Source organism: Natrix helvetica (genome assembly GCF_964273705.1).
Source record: "Natrix helvetica genome assembly, chromosome: 5".
NCBI classification, from domain to species: Eukaryota; Metazoa; Chordata; class Lepidosauria; order Squamata; family Natricidae; genus Natrix; species Natrix helvetica.
The window spans coordinates 48,422,279-48,444,470 of NC_138551.1; the positions used below are offsets into that span (position 1 = coordinate 48,422,279).

Sequence of the window (22,192 nt, forward strand, 5' to 3'; positions counted from 1 at the left end):
TTGTTTCAGTAGTTCAGTCTTCCACCAAATTGGTAAGGGCCATTGAATTAAAGTATTTACTGTACAGCAGACTTCCCCAATCTTTACGGCTTTGCGGACTGATGGTGGTGGTGGGAATGGTTCTATGCACAGCAGGCAAGTGTTTGCATGCAGTTCCATTTGAACGCCTGCTCACCCGCCGCTTGCACAAATGGAGCGTGGGTTCACGCGCTCACTCGTGTGAGAGCGGAGGTGCCTGCAAACGAGCACTGTTTCGTGGTCCAGTTTTAAAAGGCTCAAGGCCCCATAGTGGCCCGTGGCCCGTGGGTTGTGGATCCCTGCTGTACGGTACTGCTTTCTAAGTAGACTAGTAATTCTGATGGGCACTTTGGTGTCTGTCATTTTAAGAGGATCTCAGTAGACTGGTGGCAGACAAGACTTGCTGGGAACTGAAGTTGAGGAGGCAGGGCAACAATAGATAGAATCACCAGTGAGATTCCATTATAGAAACAGCAGGTGTAGAGAAATTTCAAAGAAAGGGACTCAGACTCCCCCTTCCCTGAAATCTCTGGAATATAAGAAGGAGCAAAGGGAAAACACCTCTACTGAGATATAGCCTATCTCAGTATAGTTCTAATCTTCCTATAGGGCCTGTTTCCTGAGCTGATCTACTGTGAAAGGCTGACATCAGCACACATTGTATGGTAATTTGGTGCAAGTAGTTAAAGGCCCAGAGAGGTGTTAAATTTCACCTTTGCCATATTGTTTCTGTGTTCATCTTACTGTCTTTCAATTGTCAAGAGTTTTCAATATCCATAAAGGGATTGTGTTTTCCAAACTATACAAATTCTAGGAATTAGTGTATCTCAGCAAAATATTTGTTGACATCTTATAAATAAATACTTTTCATTTTTTCCAAGAACATTTGAAATTTTAGGGATTAACATTATCTTTCAACTGTGTTTTGAATAAAAGTTTAAGAATGAGTACTTCATAAATGACCTAGGCTTAGATAGTATAGAATAGATTATAGAAAGAATAATGTTGTAATTATAAAGTAAGAAATAAATGTATAACTATATTTATAACTGCTGCAAAGATCAGAAGCTATTTTGTAACTTTTTTCTTTCTTTTCTATTTTCGTTTTTCTTGTACCTTTAGCTTCCCCTTTGATTTCTTATTTTCTTTTTCTCACTTTTAGTTTGCATTAGAGTTTATTATGCTTTTTAAATGTTTAAAAGTATATAAATAAATAAATAAATATTCTAGGCTTTGTTGCATTTATTTCTCTTTTCCCTCATGAAGATCTTGTAAAAAACACATAAAGCTAGATCTTTAAAAAAAAAGCACAGTCACATATAAAATAATAAAATACAACATTAAAAGACTAACATCAATAAATGATATATATTGTACCAAATTCTACATACATTTTCCGTCTTAAACATTAAATAAGCAATCATGCACATTAATTTATAGCACTGAATAAAGTCATGCAGAAAATTAATCTTCAGGTATTGAATGTAGGATTTCATCTTTAAACCAATTATCTGATAGCTTGATAGCCCTTTTCTGGGATTATCCCATCCCATCCTTTCTCCTCCTCCTATCACAAAATACAAAGACCTGCAAATAGAAATAGAAAGACTGTGGCAGAAGAAAGCAAAGATAATACCAATAGTAATAGGTGCCTTGGGTGCAATCCCAAAACATCTGGAGCACCACTTGAACACCCTCAGCACTGACAAAACGACCATCAGTCATTTGCAAAAGGCACCTTTACTTGGCACAGCTTACATCCTGTAATAATACCTTTAATACCATCAAACAACAATATCTGCCTATCCCAGGTCTTTGGGAAGACTCTTTGGGAAGACTCAATAAAAATACCAAAAGAAACATCTGGCTGATTGTGCAACCAACCACAACAATAAATTTAAAATTGTATACATAAACATAAAAATCATATACATACTGTATATATATATGCATTTGTGCTGATAAATAAATAAAGGGAGATTAGTATAGATCTATTTCAAGCTATTTAGCTCTCATCAGCTATCCATACCTTACTGGGATTTGTACCTGGGCTATTTTACATGTTAGGCAGTTGTATTAGCCTCTAAGGCACAAGCTCTCCTTTCTTATCAGCTGAGCCAAGGAAATAATTAAGTGTTATGTCAAAGCACCTGGTATGCCCAAATATGGGAGGGAGCATACTGTTTCCCTTTTAAGGGAGAGCTTGTGGCTTAGAGCTAATACAACTGCTTAACATGTAAAAACAGCCCAGGTTCAAATCCCAGTAAGGGTATGGTTAGCTGATGAGAGTTAAATAACTTGAAACAGATCTATACTAGTCTCCCTTTATTTATTTATCAGCACAAATGCAACACAAAAAATGGTTTTCTGCCTGGAAGGCTCCTAGGGTGGAGCTGAAAGGCAAAAGGGAAGCAGTATGCCCCCTCCCATATTTGGGCATAGCAGGTACTGTGACATAATACTATATACTATAAATTGGTTGGGAGTTGTGGGGACAAAGGAAATAAATATTTTACAGTAGCAATAAAATGTGAGTGCCAATGGTACTAACAAAGGACAGAATCAGTCGCAGCTAGCACAGATCCTAAAATATTATGTCAGTTAAAAAAGTTAAAGAAATAAGCTTACAGTATGCCACACTGCTTCGGATAAAGAGGCTTGGAAAGACAGCAGTGGAAGGAAAACATGGGAAACTTTATTTCTTGAAGTGTATTAATTAATTGATTTTAAAAACAAACAACAGAAACATTTACAATACAATACAATAGCAGAGTTGGAAGGGACCTTGGAGGTCTTCTAGTCCAACCCCCTGCCTAGGCAGGAAACCCTATATCGTTTCAGACAAATGGCTATCCAACATCTTCTTAAGACTTCCAGTGTTGGGGCATTCACAACTTCTGGAGGCAAGCTGTTCCACTGATTAATTGTTCTAACTGTCAGGAAATGTCTCCTCAGTTCTAAGTTGCTTCTCTCCTTGATTAATTTCCACCCATTGCTTCTTGTCCTGCCCTCAGGTGCCTTGGAGAATAGTTTGACTCCCTCTTCTTTGTGGCAACCCCTGAGATTTTGGAACACTGCTATCATGTCTCCCCTAGTCCTTCTTTTCATTAAACTAGACATACCTAATTCCTGCAACCGTTCTTTATATGTTTTAGTCTCCAGTCCCCTAATCATCTTTGTTGCTCTTCTCTTCACTCTTTCTAGAGTCTCCACATCTTTTATACATCGTGGCGACCAAAACTGAATGCAGTATTCCAAGTGTGGCCTTACCAAGGCATTATAAAGTGGTATTAACACTTCACGTGATCTTGATTCTATCCCTCTGTTTATGTAGCCTAGAACTCTGTTGGCTTTTTTGGCAGCTGCTGCACACTGCTGGCTCATATTTAAATGGTTGTCCACTAGGACTCCAAGATCCCTCTCACAGTTATCTATCAAGTTTGTCAAGATCCTTCTGTATCTTAAGCCTATCTTCTGGAGTGTTGACTATTCCTGCCAGCTTGGTGTCATCTGCAAATTTGATGAGTTCCCCATTTATTCCCTCATCCAAATCATTGATGAAGATGTTGAAGAGTACTGGGCCTAAAACAGAGCCTTGGGGTATTCCACTGCATACTTCCCTCCATGTACATGCAGTTCCATTGAGGACTACACGTTGAGTGCGGTTGTTCAGCCAGTTACGAATCCATCTGGTGGTGATGCTGTCCAACCCACATTCTTCTACTTTATCTAGTAGTAGCTTATGGTCTACCTTATTAAATGCCTTACTGAAGCCCAAGTAAACTATATCAATGGCATTTCATATTCTTAAAACAATTACAATTAGATAAAGCCAATTAGATAAAACAAACTCCAGGAAATTATTTACTCTAGCAAAATGTGTGTTAATACCCTATAAATCAAAGTGGCTTTTCTTCTCTCCTGATGAGATTCAATAGAGGAAGATAGAAGATTTAAAATTCCCCATCTAAACAAAGGAGGCCAAACCATAATCCTTAGCCCATTGGATTTCTAAATTCATTAACCATGATTAAATAGTATTTCATTCCTCATTTTAAAAGGTCTGTTAAGTGGCTATTGTCTTTACAGTATATTTCTATATTAACTTTGGAACATTAATGTTCTTTGATCTCTAACCCAAAACTTGGGAGTCTGAATTCTGTTCTTTTATCTCTCCCCCTTTATTGGAATTTCTCACATAAATGAAGTTGTTATATTCTATTGTACAAGATCTTGAACTTTGATATTTTGAGCCTTACTGATGTCAGAGAAGTTGGCATCAAAGTGGGAAAGGAAAATATAATTTCCCTCACCTTTAAGCTAGAACTTCTAAAAAGATTCAAATATGAGTGGAATATATTAACATGAAATTAACCTGGGAATAGTAAACTGGCAACTTCATGAAAGTAACAAATGTCTAAATATAGCTCAAAAACATTGTATTTATGGAATAAACATCAGTCACTAAACAACATTTGACAAACTGCTGGCAACAGTATATTGAAGTCTAAGCCAGGAAAAAGGCCAGAAATAATTTGTTTTGGAATTTTAGATCTCCAGCTGCATTGATCCTGGAATAGATATGCAGAAACCCAAAATAAAGCAGAGGCAGAGGGGATTGTGCAGCTGGGCTGTGAACTTCCCTCTATTAAGTGGTGAGTGACAGTAAATGCCTCTAGTGCTAGACCTTCAGAAACAATGGAATTGCTTTTGACAGTGTTTTTTTAACCTTGGCAACTTTCAGATGTGTGGACTTCAACTCCCAGAATTCCCCAGCATGCTGACTGAGGAATCCTGAGAGTCAAAGTCCACATACCTGAACATTGGTAAGTTTGAGAAATGCTGTTTTAGACCCGGTATAGCACAGCCCAATTAGACTTCACTTTAAATTGAGAGTTATAGCAATAATAAAAAAAAAAATCTGTGGAAAAGGTATTCCTGTGTGGGACATGTTGCAACATTCTGAATGCTATTGCTTCTAATCCTGTTTTTTCTTCTGTTGTAATTGCAGGTATCATGCTGAGAAAACATTGTCACCTGAAATACATTGTTGTTGGATTATTGTTGTTGGTGGCTCTTATTACTTTAATCACTGTGGCTATTACACAGAATTTATCTTCCACCAGGAACCATAAAGTAAGTTACAGAAAACTTCCCTGCTGAACTCCTGCGCTTCTAATCCCATTAGACAGGAGGCGCCCACATGAAGACTAAAGTCAGATGTGTGTTAATGCATTCACTATTGCATACTTCTTTTTGTTGGAGGCTCCCGGCAACAGTAATATCTCCTTTTCTCTTCCAATAGAATCCCGGAAGGATTGCCCATAACACAAAGAATGCTCTCATTTTTAAGTCCAATATATCTTATCCCCTGCTCACAAGTAACAGTTTTAGGCGTTAGCCTTCCTTAATTGTACCACTTTACATTCCATTTTGTTCTGGCCATTTCCAGTTTCCCTTTTATTCTAACAATTTCCAAAGCAACCTTATGGTGTATAAAATCTGCTAGTAAGTACAGTTTAAGGGTGGAATTAGTTACCAAGTTGGGTGGTGAATTTTTCTACACTGAAGATCTTCTCACCAAGGCTGTATAGTCATTTGTCAGGAAAATTTGTCCAGAGTTCAGGGCTGGGGTCAATAATATAAATGTTCCCCTGTTTGTAAAAGAAATCCACTATGTGACACTGTTTTCAAAGGTACCTTTTATCATCACCTCCCAGTGCAGGACCCTGAAATTTAAAAAAACAAATTTGTGAGTTTTTCTCTCCTGCAGTATGGGATTGTTTTGGATGCCGGTTCTTCCCACACAAGTGTATATGTGTATGAATGGCCAGCTGAGAAAGAGAATAATACAGGAATGGTGCATCAGCTTTACGTATGTGATGTAGGAGGTAAGAAATGGGAAAAATGACATTTTGTAATAAATTAGCCGTCTCCATGGAATATGATGGAATTGGGAATGAGGAAAACAGATGCTACCAAGGAACAATCAGACAAGAGAGAAAGGAGCCCCCAAGGGTTTAACAGAGAAAGAACTTTAGGAAGTTCTCACCCTACTTGACCATGTAGTTAAAAGTGGCAGGAAATTTGCATTTTCAGAATTGGCAGATTCTGTTAATGTAGCCTTAAAATAAAGTGGAATTTGTTTGTCTAGTCATCTTTTCTGTCGGGTTTACCTGGGAGGGAATGTGATTATGAAGAGGGAGGTAGTGTGATGGTCTGCACTGAAGGGTAGGAAGGAGGGAGCAGATTCCAAGGAGTGTGGGGAAAGACAAGAAATAGCACAGCCCAGACCTGAATCAACAATGGATTAAACAAATCAGGATTTAATACATAAAAACCTGCTCAAGATTTTTTTAGTCCTTTAACACAATTTAAGAGTTAAAATTACTGAATTTAAGCAATTTAATGGGAGTAGTGCATACGTGAGATAAGAGAAGGGAAGGAAAAAGCACTTGCTCTTGTAACCCTGAACAATCTTTTACTGCTGAAAAACACCACATAAAAATTATCATTTGTGTTCCTTGGACTGAATCCTAAACTCTGTCAAAGGATGCAATTTATATTCTTACACAGATTTACAGGTCCATCAAATTTTTGTTACGGTCATAGACCAACTTAAGGGTGGGACACAACAATAATTTTAAAAAAACCTAAAAAATAAAACAAAAATTTCACAAAATAAAAAAACATAAAAATGCATTTTAAAAAGCTAATTATTTTTGCGTGTGTATACATGCAAACGTTTTTGAAAAAACTATAGGGAGGTGTCAAAACTAGATAAATACAAAAAACATAAAAGTTAATATATGGCTAATTCTATCATAATGCAAAACACTCTTAACTAATGTAAATCTCAATAAGGTTAATTTGGCATTCTAATGAATTTTAAGAGCTGCTGTGCAACTCGGCAACACTGAAACTTTTGCTATTTTAAATTAACTTGAGTCTGTGTATGTACAGGAGATACTGAATATTCTGAGTTTGAGCTGATCATTACTCTGTCTAGAAATTATCATCTTGGTTTAGTGGGAGGTCTTGATATCTTTAGAATCCCTGATAATAATGCCAGCTGGAGTAAGATTTAGTAATAGGGTCAGTAACAACAGAGTAACAACACAAAAGGGAAGTAACAACACAAAAATAACAATACAAAAGAGAAGATAAAGCTATGTAAAAGTATTCCATAAGTAGAAGTGAGGGAAATGGGGCTTGGCAAGCATGAGGGAAACCAAACCATGTAGAAGGAGAAACTTCAGTACATAAAAGATGGCACTGAAAAACCATTTCTTCTTACTGGAGTAAGGAATAAGGTTGGTGAGGACAGAACTGTTCCCAGACTCAAACTATTTATCGCAACATGGATCAGGTATCAAAGGTGGGGTGTAAAAGTGCAATGAAAAAGCCAAAAATTTAAACCTTTGAGTAAAGTTCTGTATCGGGGCTTTGATTTTTGCGTGCTGCAGTGAAATAATAATACATATTTATATGACTTCACTCATGTCTGCACTAAAGTGACTAACATTTCTGAGTCATGTCTGTGAGCCTTTTGCCAAGTGGGCCAAGGTTTAAATAAGGATTAGGTGGAGGGAGTTAGGAACCTTGATAGTTGCTAAGATAATTTAAAGGTGTAAGTGAAATGTCTGGACCTGTTTAGGTGCCTGATTATGAGTTATGAGATTGAAAAATGCTCCTATACTTGCTAAAAAACCATAGGTAAGAGCACCAAACTCTTCACAGGTAGATCTGAAAATGATCATGTTACCAGTCCAAAACCACAAGGAAATCTCAGTGGGCATGGGGGGAAGGAGGGACTGCAGTCAAGAAGGACAAATGAACAAAAGCAACATTGCACTGCCACAGGGCAAGTTCCATTCTGTTGTGCTTGTATGATACACACACACACACACACACACACACACAGAGGCACACACACACAGGCACACACATGAAAGGGGTAAAGTTCATACTGCAATGCTGCTTTCATTATTTGCACAAAAAACTTGGACTGTACTTTCTCCCTTCCCCAACCCTCCTCATGTATATGTCTCTGCTAGACACAACTATTGAAAGACTGGAGCATTATAAGATGGATGTTTTAGGAATAAGTGGACTGAAATGGACCATTTTAAATCAAAGTATATGATATACCACCCAAGACCATATGTAGGAGAGGACTTCAAATAAGGACATCACACAGTATGGGCCCAGCTGATCAATCAGCATGGCTGTCTCTATTAAAAATAATGGATACCAGATTAACGTCAACAATGTTCATACAAAGATATGCACCAACTACAGATGCAACTACGGAAGAGGCTGGCTAATTCGGCTTTTATTTTGAAAAAAAAATGGGTTAATTAGAGAAAAAGATATTTCACAGAATATATAGCTCTGAAATCAAAACAGTTGAAAATACTCTGCTTTTCTTCTTCCAGGTCCAGGAATCTCATCATATGCTAATGCTGTGGAAAATGTCAGTGTCCCCCTAAAGCACTGTATGGATTCAGCAAAGGAGATTGTGCCACAGGGAAAGCATCAGGAGACGCCTGTTTACCTAGGGGCAACAGCTGGCATGCGGCTGCTGAGGTACCCTAGGAAAAGCAGCCTGCACTTTTTTTTAATCTTTCATAGAAATGAGCTCAGAGAAAACAGGCTTTTAAATGTTTATTTTGATTGGACACGATAGGAATTTTGTATCAGTTTCCCGTGAGATGCTTGCATTTCGCTAACCCGCTATCTGTATATTTAGTTATGTGCGAATGTATTTCAGTGTTATAAATAAAGTTTATAAATAAAGGACAGTTCACTTAAGGATATATTTCTGGATCTAGCACAACAACGTTTCATGCATTCCTGTTTCCCATATTCTTTCAGCTTCATTGGTTTTGTGGGATAGCTCACAAAAGCCAGTGAGGGTCAGAGCAGAAGATATTTCTTATGTTTAAATTGTGATATCTACAATTCTGCCATAAGCCACTGCTAAATAAGGGCGTGTCATTGTTTGAGGCACCTGTTCTGCAGACCACCTACCTTCTTTCTATGACAATGTTGCCATAGTCAATCAAGGCCTTGGAGACAGCCTTTTGGGGTGACTCCTACCTATAGCTCATATTCAGAAAACAGAGAATTGCTTGTAAATTCTTTTCCATGTTACATCGTTTTAAGAATACCATACGAAAGTAATCAGGAAAAGTCTGAAGGTTTTAATGGAGCAATAAACCAGGCGAGTCTTTCTGCTTCTCCCATCTTCTAAAAAATCATTTTTGGTAATATGTATCTTATTCCCTCACCATTTTCAAAAAGAAAAAATATATGAGAACTCTTCCTAACGAATCCTGTATAATTCCCCCTTCTTTTTACATGCAGCTTGAAAAATAAGGATGCTGCTAAGAGGGTTCTCTCTACAGTGGAGGAAACATTGCATACATATCCCTTCAAGTTCCAGGGCGCCAGGATTCTCAGTGGTGAAGAAGAAGGTGCTTATGGCTGGATCACTCTTAATTACTTACTGGGCAAATTTACAGAGGTAATATGACATGTCAGAAAAGCAAGTGATGACCAGGAATTCTCACTTGATTTGGTTTTTTAAGAGTCCTTTCGTTCTTCAATTCTATTCAGAGCTGTAGGAGAATATCAAACATTAAAATGGAATATAATGTAACAAATCCCACAGGATGATGATAGGGTTGGAAGGGGATACTGACCTCAATCGCATATAACAGCATGATTGTTAGAGGACTTTCCATTTCAGCTTCAACTAATATGGCAAGTGGGTGCCTAGAATTTAATAATTTGTTCCACTGTTTTTACCCTTACAAAGTTTTCATAACAATCCATTGGAATTTGCCTTCCAAAAATGTAAGGTCTTCATTCTAATTTCTTCATTCTGGGAAAATAGAGAAAAGATCACGACCACGTGGCTGACTGTGTGATATTGCTTTCATTTTTGTGCTGAGGTCTTATATCCTGTTGTAGTCCCCTAGGTCTGGCTGTTGTATCTCTCAGTCTAACTCTCCAATTTGTTCTTCTTGCAGTCTAGCTGGCCAAGACTATTTGCTGATGCTTTCTTCAAAAGTGGGACAACAGGAGCACTGGATCTTGGAGGAGCATCTACACAGATTACCTTTGTACCCGATCCAGATAAGATTGAATTATCAACAGATATAATAAATTTCCATCTCTATGGCAAGGAATACATGGTATATACACATAGCTTCTTATGTTATGGGAAGGACCAAGCTCTTCGACTCAAGCTGTTACAAGATGTTCTTGTAAGTAATGGGTATCAATCCTTTTCTTAGATGTTGCGTGATGAAACTGATACAGCCTGCTTATCCAATAGTTTGCTTCCTTTAATACAGATAGTCCTTGACTTAATAACTACATTTGGGACCAGAATTTCCTATGCAATGTGGTTGTTAAAAGAGTTGCACCCTACTTTGCAACCTTTTTGCTATGGTTGTTAAACAAATCATTGCAGATGTTAAGCAAATTTTGCTTACCCCATTGACTTTGCTTGTCAGAAGTTGGCTGGGAAGGTTGTAAATGGTGATCACATGTCCCCAGGACACTGCAACCGTCATAAATATGTACCCGTTGCCAAATCCCTGAATTTTGATCAAGTAATTATGTGGATGCTGCAACAGTCACAAGTTAAAGGACCAGCTGTAAGTCACTTTTTTCAGTGCCACTGTAACTTGGAACAGTCTCTAAATGAATGGTCAAGGACTGCATGTAATGCAATTATGTTGTACTTCCTGAGCCTTTATACAATGAGATTTTGACTGTTCTGGAAACTTCAATTTTATCCTCAGAAAATAAGAATTACTAAGCATAAATGGGAAACTTTGGCCAGTGAGCCAGCACTATCCCATCAGATCAGAGATTCTAACTCACAAAACCTCTGACCTTGGCAGTTGTACTCCCTACCGTAAGAGGTATCCACAGGATACGATCCAATAAAATCACATCATTGGGATACAACCTTGATAATTTTAGGATGTCGCACTGTATTACAAATGGGGTAGAGCTTGTGTCACAAAACTGTTTTTGTAATTTGCCCCCTCTTCAGACTCTCTGCAGATACCTTTCCTTCTAACTACTTGAAGCTAGCAAAATATGGCTGTGCTTTAATAACTTTACCCTTTTCTCCTGTCAAACTGTGAAATAGAACATGCCAGTACATATTGTGTTATATACAATAACTGGGATTGTAAGAGAAAGGCATGCCTCAGCTGTGTCAGACAGTATTCCTGCAGAACACTAGTTGTTTTGTGAATTGGAAACTGGATAGCAACTTCTGCTGCTAATTATTCTCATAACTTTTTATTTGTACCCTAATCACATTATACCACTAAAGCAGCTTTTCCTTGTCCGATGACATCTAGCTATATTGATCTACAATTTCAATCATCTCAGTAGTTGGATATGTACTAAATCTAGAGATTATGGGAATACACCCTACAGAATCAAGATTCAGAGGACTCGACCGAAATTAACTGAACACATCTGATGCCCCATTTTCCTTTTATTATTTGGCTCAGCTCAACAGGAATTTGAATTTAAAGTAAAAGGCACAGAAGAACTTTGACTTTGAGATGCTTATTCTTAGATTAAGAGTTTATGCCTCCACCTCAGTCTAATATTGTATTAAATCTTGAGAGTCCTTTTCTTCATTTTTAATGTAATCCACTCAGAGTTGCCTAAAATGTGGGCTGAATAGCAAATTTGATAAATAAGTAAATACCCCAAAAAACAAACATTTGTAGGAACACTGCATGTGAGAACAAGTACACAGTAGATTGCAATAATTTTTCTTTCTAAAGTATTTCCTTCATGTCATCATTGTGTGTGTTTGTTATTTTTTTTTAAAAAAATGGAATACACATATAAAATATGTAAGGATTCAAGGGTATAAATGTAGATTCAAGGCAGCCATTTCTTTTCTGATCTAGGCCTCACTGTGCCCCAGGTCAGGACTGGGACTGGAGTTATGCATAATGTTGCATTTGCATACTTTGGCTTATTTGGTTTTGGCTTAATAAGGTTTTTTTTTCAACCCAATCATTGAGGATTGTAAGCCATCATTTATGGTGTAATGTGATAAGTGAATGTACTGGGACTCGTGATTGCTGATCTTTTTTTTTTTACTTTTTTAGTCTTCAACAACTGACAGACTCCATGACCCATGTTTCCACCAAGGATATGTGAGGACACTTGATGTTTTTGATCTGATCACAAATCCCTGCACAGCTCATAACATCACTTCACCGTATTCTCAGATCCAAATCCAAGGTGATGGGAATTATGAGAAATGCTTAGAAAGCATCCAGAGAATCTTTAATACTGAGGAATGTCTTTACTCCAGCTGCTCATTCAATGGCATTTTCTTGCCTGAGGTGTCCGGAGAATTTGGGGTGAGTCTTTTTAACATATTGACAGCTTGGCAATGGACTACAAGATTTCTGTGATGCTATTTCTTTTTTTTTTTAATTATTAACCCTATTATCTTCAGCAGTAGTCTTCAGCCAGGTTTGAACTGCAAAAATAGAAGCACTGACAAATCAGTCTGATAAAATTACTGACGTAAATGACGGCATCTGCAACAAACTGAGGATATAAAAAGGACCTTTGGTGCATGTTGATTACATGTGATTACATACCACCATCACAAAGGCTGGTGGGAGTTCATAAATCGTGGCATTTGTGTGATGGCATCATTACACAAGTATTGTTATTTGCTCCTGCTTGACATTCCCCACGTGCAAACATGTATTTAGTCTAAAGAGCTGCCTGTTCATTTAAGGCAGTGTTGCTCAGTTTTGCCCACTTCCAAGATATGTGGACTTCAACTCCCTGACTGGTTGGGGAGTTGAATGACACTTCTTCAAGTTGCCAAAGTTGAGAAACATTGGTTTAAGGGAAATGTTATTTTTTTAAAAAAAAAAAACTTCCTAACTTTTTTTTTCCAGAGACCCATTTTCGCAAAGGCACCATTTTACAGTAGTGACTACATTTCCATAAACATTACTATAGCAGACACTGTGCAGAGGCTGGCAGTTGTAGGTGCAGCGCTGTAGCATTTCCACTGGCAGGAAACATCCAAAACAAATTCCCAAAGGGAAGATTCCCTCCAGAGTCTATAGATGGCATATTTGATTTCAGTTTCCAAAAATAAAGAGCCAGGATCATGGTAGAGTCTCTTTCCCAGCTTCTGTCCTGTTGTAGCTCAAGCCAGCAGAGCTTTGGAAGTGGCGGGTGATCTATCACTGTGAACTCTTTCATGAAATAGCTGCTCTGCCTCCATTTTTTCTTAATTGTTAACAAGTGATTTCTATTTGCAAACAAAGTGCTATGTGTACTTGTTGTCATGAAGCAATAGGAGAAGCCCCTGAGTTGTTCTTCTTCTTACATGTAGTATTGAATTGGCGCTCCCAGCCATGTATAGAAGAAGTATAGCTTAGAGGCAGAGTCACTGCCACTTTGCAGGTGGAAAATCTCACATTCACTGTCTGTCATCTCTAGTAAAAAGGCAGCAGTGATATGGCCCAAGTCCCTGGAAACTAATGTAAGTCAAAATGATTCGCTAAAATAATTGGATAGTTCGTTGTCTAGCATCTTATTTATTATGTATACCAGGTCCTCACCTATCGTAATACAGTTTATTTCTTTGGACATGATGTGTTATATCAATGTAGCAATTGTGTTTTGTTCACCCCGTTCACATTAGTGTGTAGTTTCTAACCAATTATTAAGTACAGACAGTTGTGGACTAGATGAATAATTTGAACAAATATTTGTTCAGAAAACATCTCCTTTGTGCTAAATATTGCTTATATTAATATTTTGTTTCCATTTATTTATAACGTTTGCAGGGCACCCCGATTTATTATGACTGAGTGGCTGATAAAAATACAACTATAACAAAAATGAGTCTCTTTTTATCTTTCCTGAATAATTTCATATTACTTGATCTTTAGGCATTTTCTGCTTTCTACTATGTAATGAATTTTCTAAATGTGACCAAAAAACCCATGGACCAAGTGATAGAAACAGTGAAGAACTTTTGCTCCAAACCCTGGAATGAGGTATGTATTTTTTTTTCCAAACAAAAAGACCATGATCTTGACTCATACAGTGAGTGGCCTCCCATTAGTGCTAATTGTGTGAGATTAACTCAACTCAAAAATCAAAGCAGGGGAAGGGAAATCCCTAAAATCCATTTACACTACAAACGTAGAGTCCTCATGGCATGTGAAAAGGTTGTTCATTTGAAAACACACAAGATGGATTGTGATAGCCCCAAGGATTAAAATGTATATGGAAGACAGAGTACCTCAGTCTTTATAAAAGAGAAAGAAAGTCCAAGAAATAAACTTGTTTCCTTTTTCTCTGTCTAGGTGAAAGCCGAATTTCCTAAGGCAAAAGAGAAGTACTTGAGCGAGTACTGTTTCTCGAGTACATATATTATCTCCCTGCTTGGCCAGAGATACAACTTCACTAAGGAAAAATGGCAGACTATCCACTTCCTGGAGAAGGTACCTTTAACATTCAGAGGTAGAAATTAAGGAGTGGTGGTGGTGATTTATTTTAGAAACTCACAAAAACTTTACACTACCATCTAAAATTGATCATTTGGTTCAAAATCTTTTACACTAAGAATATATGGGGGAAAAAACAAAGACAAGTGGAAGCCACAATAAAAATGTCTTCTTAAATCTGCAAAAGATATCCAGAGATAAGGCTATTCACATTTCATAGGACAAGGTAATCTAAGTGTTGGTGGATTAATTGAAAAGCCTTATCCTTTACTGTGTCTCACTCAGGTGTGATACAGAGGACGGTTTCTAGTATTTTATGAAGCAGGTAGATCAATATAGAAGGAAGTTACAATACAATAAAATAGCAGTGTTGGAAGGGACCTTGGAGGTCTTCTAGTCCAACCCCCTGCCTAGGCAGGAAACCCTATACCGTTTCAGACAAATAGCTATCCAACATCTTCTTAAAGACTTCCAGTGTTGGGGCATTCACAACAAGTTAAGCGGAATATCATGAGCACAAAGCATTAAGAACTTTGAAAGCCAGGAGTAACTCTTTGAATGGATTCACACAACATGCTTATCTTGACTGTTGAATTTTCTGAAATTTTTTTGGATGTCCATAATTTATAGAATCATAACTAAAAGGGCCAGCTTGGCCCTTACATAATTTCACAAAAAAAGTAACAAAGCTTAAAACCAACACTCTTAGCAGATAGTGTGAATTCAGCTGCTGAATCTTTGGCTGACTTGATTAAACTTATTATGCAAACCTAGCCACTGAATTGTTGGAGAAAATTGCCTGCGAGCCAGTTTGTTCTAATGGTTAAGGCTCCAGGCTCGAAACCAGGAGACTATGAGTTCCAGTCCCATCTTAGGCCACCCATGAAAGCTGAATGGGTGACTTTAGGCCAGTGCTTCTCAATTATTTTCTGTCATGCCTCCCCTAGGAAGAAGAAAACATTTCGCGCGCCCCCCCCCCACGCGACTGTAAATAGTATCATTTGTCTATAACAATTATTGTTCCAAATCCAATTACAACTGCAATGATATGATATAATCCTTTCCTTGTAGGGTCCTATCAGCAGGATCAAACAAAAATACAGTCCAAATGTTTCCTATAAATAGGACATGTTATGAACTTTAATAGTGAAAAAAAATCTTTCAAAGTTCGAACCCTTTTAGATAAAGGATAACACCCACCAGATACAAGGAACTTTGAGATTTTCAAAAGACTTTTTAAAATGCTATTTCTGTTCCTTGGGATACCGTGTTTCCCCGAAAATTATATTTTTTTGACCCACGAAATATGGCCTTGGGCAGCAACGCAGCAGCCATGAGGTGACCAAGCTTATGAGCAGCCGCCCGGCAACCCCCCTTTCCAGCCGGGTACAGCGCCGCTGACCGACCTAGCAGTACCTGGAAGGCACCAAGCAACGCGAGCGCCTGTTCGCCGCCCTCCACCTCCCGCGGCTCGGTGCCTTCGGAATGCCCCTAGGTGAGTGAATGGGGCTCTGCATGGCTGGAGAGGGAAGTTGACAGAAAGAATGAAGAGACTTTTAAATGAATTTATACTCATAGACCACGTTCAACAGTTTGCTTTTCCTCTCCCCGCTCGCGCGAAGGGCATCTGCGCTGCTGGCGCCGTCCGCCGCTTGGTTTTTTTTTTCAAAGCACGGAGGATGGATGCCGCTCTGGAAGTACGTTCTATGGTTGTACAATCTGCAGCCCACAACCATAGAGCGTACTTCCAGAGCGGCATCCATCCTCCGTGCTTTGAAAAAAAAAACCAAGCGGCGGACGGCGCCAGCAGCGCAGATGCCCTTTGCGCGAGCGGGGAGAGGAAAAGCAAACTGTTGAACGTGGTGGCGGGACCCCGCCTGTTGCTCCTGGCTCCTTGTTTGCACCCAGATGGAAAGGGAGCCTTCACGCCCCCCTTTATGGAGCCTCGCGCCCCCCCTGGGGGGGCGCGCCCCACTATTTGAGAAACACTGCTTTAGGCCGATCACTCACAGCCCAACTCACCTTACAGGGTTGTTGTTCTGGGAAAAATAGGAGGAGCAAGGAGTATTAGATATGTTCATGCTTTGAGTTGTTTATAAAACTAATAAAAGTGGAATATAAATACTAAATAAATAAATTTTAAAAATGCAGTGTTTGCACCAGTTTTCTTGGAGCTGTTTGATATTTCCTTGAGCGATTCTTCTTGTCTCCTTCATTTCAGATTAAAAACAGTGATGCAGGATGGACACTGGGCTATATGCTAAACCTTACCAACATGATCCCGGCAGAGCAGCCCTACACACACCTCTTGTCTCACACAGGTTTTATCAGCTTCATGGTCCTCTCCTCTGCTCTAGTGATGACTCTGCTCTTAATAGGGTGGATTATATATCACAAGCCAAAGTGCCTGAGAAAGGAAATAATTTAGGATGCGGAAGGAAATTTGATACATCTATGGAAACACTGTGGTCAAGATCATGGGTTGTACTTTCTTACTCTGCTCTGCTGAAATATCTAGTTTATATGAGAGCTTTCTGGATTATTTGGTCTGGCACCAATAGATGCCAAAACAATAGCATGCTACCATTCTGTTCATCTCCCTCAGATTGAAGATTCACTTCTCATCCTGCTCTAATTGAGGGTTGATAAATTCTTGCATGTTGTTTCAAAACAAATCCCACTTCTCTCAGGAATGCTACTTCAATCATACATTGCTTTGGTCCTGGAAATACAGCACAGGGACATCCAGTCAGATGGACTGAACACTGCAAGGTCTAACTTATACTGATAGCTGCAACTGCTTTTCGGTTGTGTGTTTTCTTTCATTCCACTGAAAAAAAAACACCAGCATTCAGAAATACCATTTACTACCCAATTACAGTTTTGAAGTAGTCCTTTATCAGATTTGTGATAGTATTTGTATTATTTCATTGTAGTAGTATTTGTAATAATTCCTCTATGAAAGAGGTTGAAAGTGAAAACCTTTGACAATAACTTATCAATTGCCGGGAGAAGAAGGGAAGGATACTCTCTACTAAAAGCTAAAGAACAAAATGCAGCTTATGAATTTGCAGCTTGACCAGAAAAAGGAGCAGTAAATTATTCCTGATGTGTAACAGTTGGAACCTGAGTAACAGGCCTTGCACTGATGAACTGTTTATGAAGTGTTTGGATTCACTGTCAGCTGCCTTATGTAAGTTATATAGTTCTTGGGCACTGAGGTTTGATTTCACACTATATATTATCAAAATCCATTGGTATTACTCTTATTCAAAAATTATACTGGGGAAGAGGGAAACAAACTCTTTGCAACCAAATTCACATGCTTGCAATGCAAAAGTTCTTAAGAGTAGAACTGTGGAAGAAGAATTCCTTCTTACAAGCACCAAAGGAATGTTCCTAGGGAAAAAATCCTATGGTTTGATTTGCACTGAGGTTTTATTGTACATTAGGAATATAGGTAGTCCTCAACTTACAACCGTTCATTTAGTGATTATTCAAACTTACAATGGCATTTTAAAAAGTGACTTATGACCATTTTTCACAGTTTACGACCAATGTAGCATCCCCATGATCATATGATCAAAATTCAGACACTTGGCCACTGGTTCATATTTATGAAGATTGCAGGGTTCCTGGTTCACGCAATCAACTTTTGCAACTTTCTGGGCAAGCGCAATCAAAGGGGAAGCCAGATTCATTTAACAAGTATGTTTCTAATTTAACAACTGCAATGATTCACTTAACAACTGTGGTAAGAAAGTTTGTAAAATGGGGCAAATTCACTTAACAAATGTCTCACTTAGCAACATAAATTTGGGGGTCAAATTGTGGTCGTAAGTCAAGGACTACCTGTACAGTTAAAGCATTTCCAGAGTTCCTATAACAAATGAGCCAGTCTGTTAATCTAGTCTGTCTGCTGATTAGCAAACCTAAGTTACCCTCTGGTAACATTATTGATCCAGCAACATTTGAAAAGATCTTCCATCAGCAAACAACCTGCCTGTACATCTGTGCCACTCTTGCAATTTGCTTCAGGATAACAACGTTCCTGCCAATCTCAACTCTTCTGGAGAATCAGACCAATGGAATAAGCCTGTCATCCACCAATAATCATGGCTTTAGTCAGGGAAGATTCCTGCAGATAGAACTGATACAGTAGTGCGGGGGGGGGGGGGAGTAAAAGCCAGTTTGGCTTAGTAGTTAAGACATCAGGCTAGAAAATGGAAGACCATGAGTTCAAGTCTCACCTTAGCTATGAAAGCCAGTTTGGTGACTTTGGGCCAGTCAATCTCTCTCAGCCCCACTCGCCTCACAGGATTGTTGTAATGTGGAAAATAGGAGGAGGAAGGTGTGTTTGATATGTTTGCCACCTTTAGTTATTTGTAAAAATAATAAAGGTGAGGTATTAATTAAATAAATGCATACATATGGTCAATCAATTTTTTCATCCACCAGCTTTCCAGTTTTAAGAAGATTAGATTTATCATGTGTTGCATATTAGATCAAATCTGAGAGTTTAAATAGTAGAATCACATGGTAGAAAATATGGGGAGATAATCATAGATCCAGAGGCTGACGGTTGATCTGGTAGGCATCTGATACTGGCATTGAAGGAACTAGGATAGATAAAGGAAATGTTCAGACTGTTTGGCTAATTTAAGGAATCTGCTTTTATTTAATCCACAATTATAGAAATATAAAAATAGAATATAGAAACATTGTTTAACGTAATGAAGAAGTGATTCGCGTATTTTAAGCATTGGTCCATTTGGGGCACACTTTTCTTAAATTATAGTAGCTTATTTGTTCATTTCTTAGTTATAAACCATGTTTATAATCTACAGTGTCTGAGTTGACACATTGTACTAAGTCATAACATGGCACGGTTTGTCTTTGTACAATGTATAACTCTAAGATTAGCAAGAATTTTAAAGGCTTATTTAACACAGAATGTTTTTCAACAATGTGGTTCCCACCTCAGGAATTTTATTTCAAACAAGTATACCTTTGACAAGTAATGACATGGATTACCCTTTAAAAGAGTTTGCAAAGAAATGAAAGAGGATAGTGTTTAAAATCTGATGAATGGAAGTAATAGTATGCTTCAATAAAAATTGAATGAGAATGCTGAATCAGAGTATGAAACATACTCATGCCATACTCATATCATATTCATGTCCAGTAAGTATTGACCACATTTATGTGTCAGAATTGTTGGAAATCTTGCCTTAGTGAGAATAAGCATTATAGCATATACTATGCCACATATTCACATGCCAATTACTCAAAATAAGCATTCATTTTGCACTAATTTTTCAAAAGCTTTGTTACTAGTCACCAAATGCATTTATGTTAGTGAGTTTTCTAGATGAGTTGTATTTAAACTCACTCATCTTTGCACATTCAGAACCTTCCTTAGTCCAAATATAGAATAAATGAATAAAAATAAATAATCATGTTCTACCTACTTACCAGCTACTTTGGAATTTTAATAGGGGGAAAAATCAGTATTTTTCTGCCTTACTGATTGGAGTGAAACAGTAACTAGAACAAGTGACAATCTCTTTATTTCTGCCAGTCTGATACTATTCAGATGTGCTGGACTACCATCTCCATCATCCCCAGCTAACATGTCCAATCCTCTTGTTGAATAGATGGTGGCACAGATAGTCCTACATTCCTGGAAGGCTCCATAATTGGGGAAAGCTTGTCTACCTCTTCATATTGATCCTAGTTGATAGGTGTCTGTTATTCTTTTGTGATTTAATCTGTCCAAATTACACAATGTATTAGGTTCCTTATCCTGTTACTGGGTTGCTGCTGAATTCATACTCTTTAAGAGGCTGATTTGCATGAATCCCAACGGTAGACATATGGTGGGAAGGGAATTAAGAGCAAAGAATGTATAGTACATTATTAAACTTCTGTGTCTAGTAGCCCCTCTTGGCTGCAGGCTTGGAGGAAGAATAATTCAGGACAGTTGATGCTGGGATGCAGTCACATACTTCCTGAAAATAGCTTAAACCTTGTCTTGTCTTTCCTGTCCAAATGAAACAAATATTCACTTTATACATGTGTACATATCTGTATTTATATGGCATATTAAAATGCTTTGATTATTGTCTTTGGTGTTTGTCCATTATTTCCCAAATGAAGGAAGAGAGCAGCACTGCAAGATAAATAATTTTCTCAGTTAACAGCATCTGCCTAGTTAGCTAAGGGTCAATGGCAGGGCTGGGCTGCTGTGGTTTCACAGTGTTTCGGGAGACCTCTAGCTAAGACTCTGTGCAGTTCGGAGAACCCCCAAATCCCACTCTTGGCTGGCCCCACCCATCCCACCCTGCCCCTCCCAGGAATCCCCACGTGGCCCATTTTGGATGCAGGTAAGTGCAAGGCATGCACGGAGGCTGGGGGGGGGGACAAAAAACAGGCCTACTGGAGGTTCGGGAAGGCCAGAAATGCTCCAGAGCTTGGGGAAGCTGTTTTTGCCCTCCCGGAGGCTCAAGGAAAGCCTCCGGAGCCTGGGGAGGACAAAAATGCCCCATCCCCCACTGTGGTGCAGGAGGCTGATGAGGCCACGCCCACCCAGCAACTGGGCAGAGAGCCCCTTGCTAAAATTTTTGAAGCCCACCCCAATGGCACTATTTCTCTTGTGGCTATGTAGTGATTCTAGGCTGACTCCCCTTTTCACTCCACCTGCAGATTCTACCATCTCTTCTATAAAATTTGACCCAGAAGGTCATAGCAAAAATGCCCAAATGTGGGATTCCAGCAGTTTCACTGGTTACAGTTAAAAATCTCACTGATGGATTCCAGAAGCTCAAATTGAATTTAATGAGACTGTCAGCAAAATTCCTGCTCATTTCCTGAAATACAAGAGCTATGTTCTACTTAATTAAGGGGGGGGGGATTAGGAGAGATTAAGGACTAGCCCTCATATGCAGTAAGACTGTTTAGATGATAAAACAAAATATTTCATTCTGCAGGTATTAAAAATTACAGATTCAATACTTTTGGGGAGGAGGGGCTCAAGAAAAAGTTAAATACAGCAAAGGAGATGAAGGATTTACTAATTCATTCCCAGTAGATTTATTGTTAATAATCTGAGGTAAGGGAACAACTGAAAATTTCAGTAATATCTATATTTATTTCTTCAGAATCTTTTCTTGTCAGATGTACCAGTAGCTCAGACCTTAACTGTTCATTTATTTTGCACTCTGTTCATCATCATTGATTGAGCTATCTTCTTTTACCCCTTAGGCAAAAACATGAGTCAAAATAGGGATGAGCCAGAGCTGAACAAATGGGTATTTCAGTTCAAGTTTTGGTCAACTCCGTTCTTTCGATTGTTTTGCAAATTAAATAATATAATTGGGTTCCTTCAAATCTTTGGAATGATTGGAAAGTGATTTAGAAATGTGATGACTGGGTTTGCCAAGTCTTAATATTATTGCTTCTTTCTTCCAGAAGGAAAATAGAAAGAGGGAGATTAAAAATCAGAAGGCGTTTGACAGCAACTTTCCAAATTAATAATTTTTTAAAAGATATAAAATTTCATAAACTACAGTTGCATAAACTACATCAGAAGCATGGGCTAGCTAAGTTGATGTAAGATTTAAAATGAAATG

The 22,192-nt window shown here is 38.3% G+C and overlaps 1 protein-coding gene across 8 annotated transcripts in view; it reads left to right on the forward strand.

Annotated features, from left to right (window-relative positions):
* ENTPD1 (ectonucleoside triphosphate diphosphohydrolase 1) overlaps nucleotides 1–20,688 on the forward strand; it is a 51,879-nt gene extending 31,191 nt beyond the window's left edge. For 4 of the 8 annotated variants that reach the window (XM_081955799.1, XM_081955800.1, XM_081955798.1 and 1 more), the window contains 9 exons: nucleotides 5,030–5,154; nucleotides 5,792–5,909; nucleotides 8,457–8,607; nucleotides 9,388–9,547; nucleotides 10,056–10,292; nucleotides 12,180–12,437; nucleotides 14,001–14,108; nucleotides 14,421–14,558; nucleotides 16,783–20,688. In XM_081955799.1, the coding sequence (XP_081811925.1) occupies nucleotides 5,030–5,154; nucleotides 5,792–5,909; nucleotides 8,457–8,607; nucleotides 9,388–9,547; nucleotides 10,056–10,292; nucleotides 12,180–12,437; nucleotides 14,001–14,108; nucleotides 14,421–14,558; nucleotides 16,783–16,989 (1,502 nt within the window). In that variant the 3' untranslated portion in view covers nucleotides 16,990–20,688. The other 4 variants (XM_081955797.1, XM_081955802.1, XM_081955803.1 and 1 more) reach the window with 4 other exon arrangements.
* Nucleotides 20,689–22,192: the final 1,504 nt, after the last annotated feature.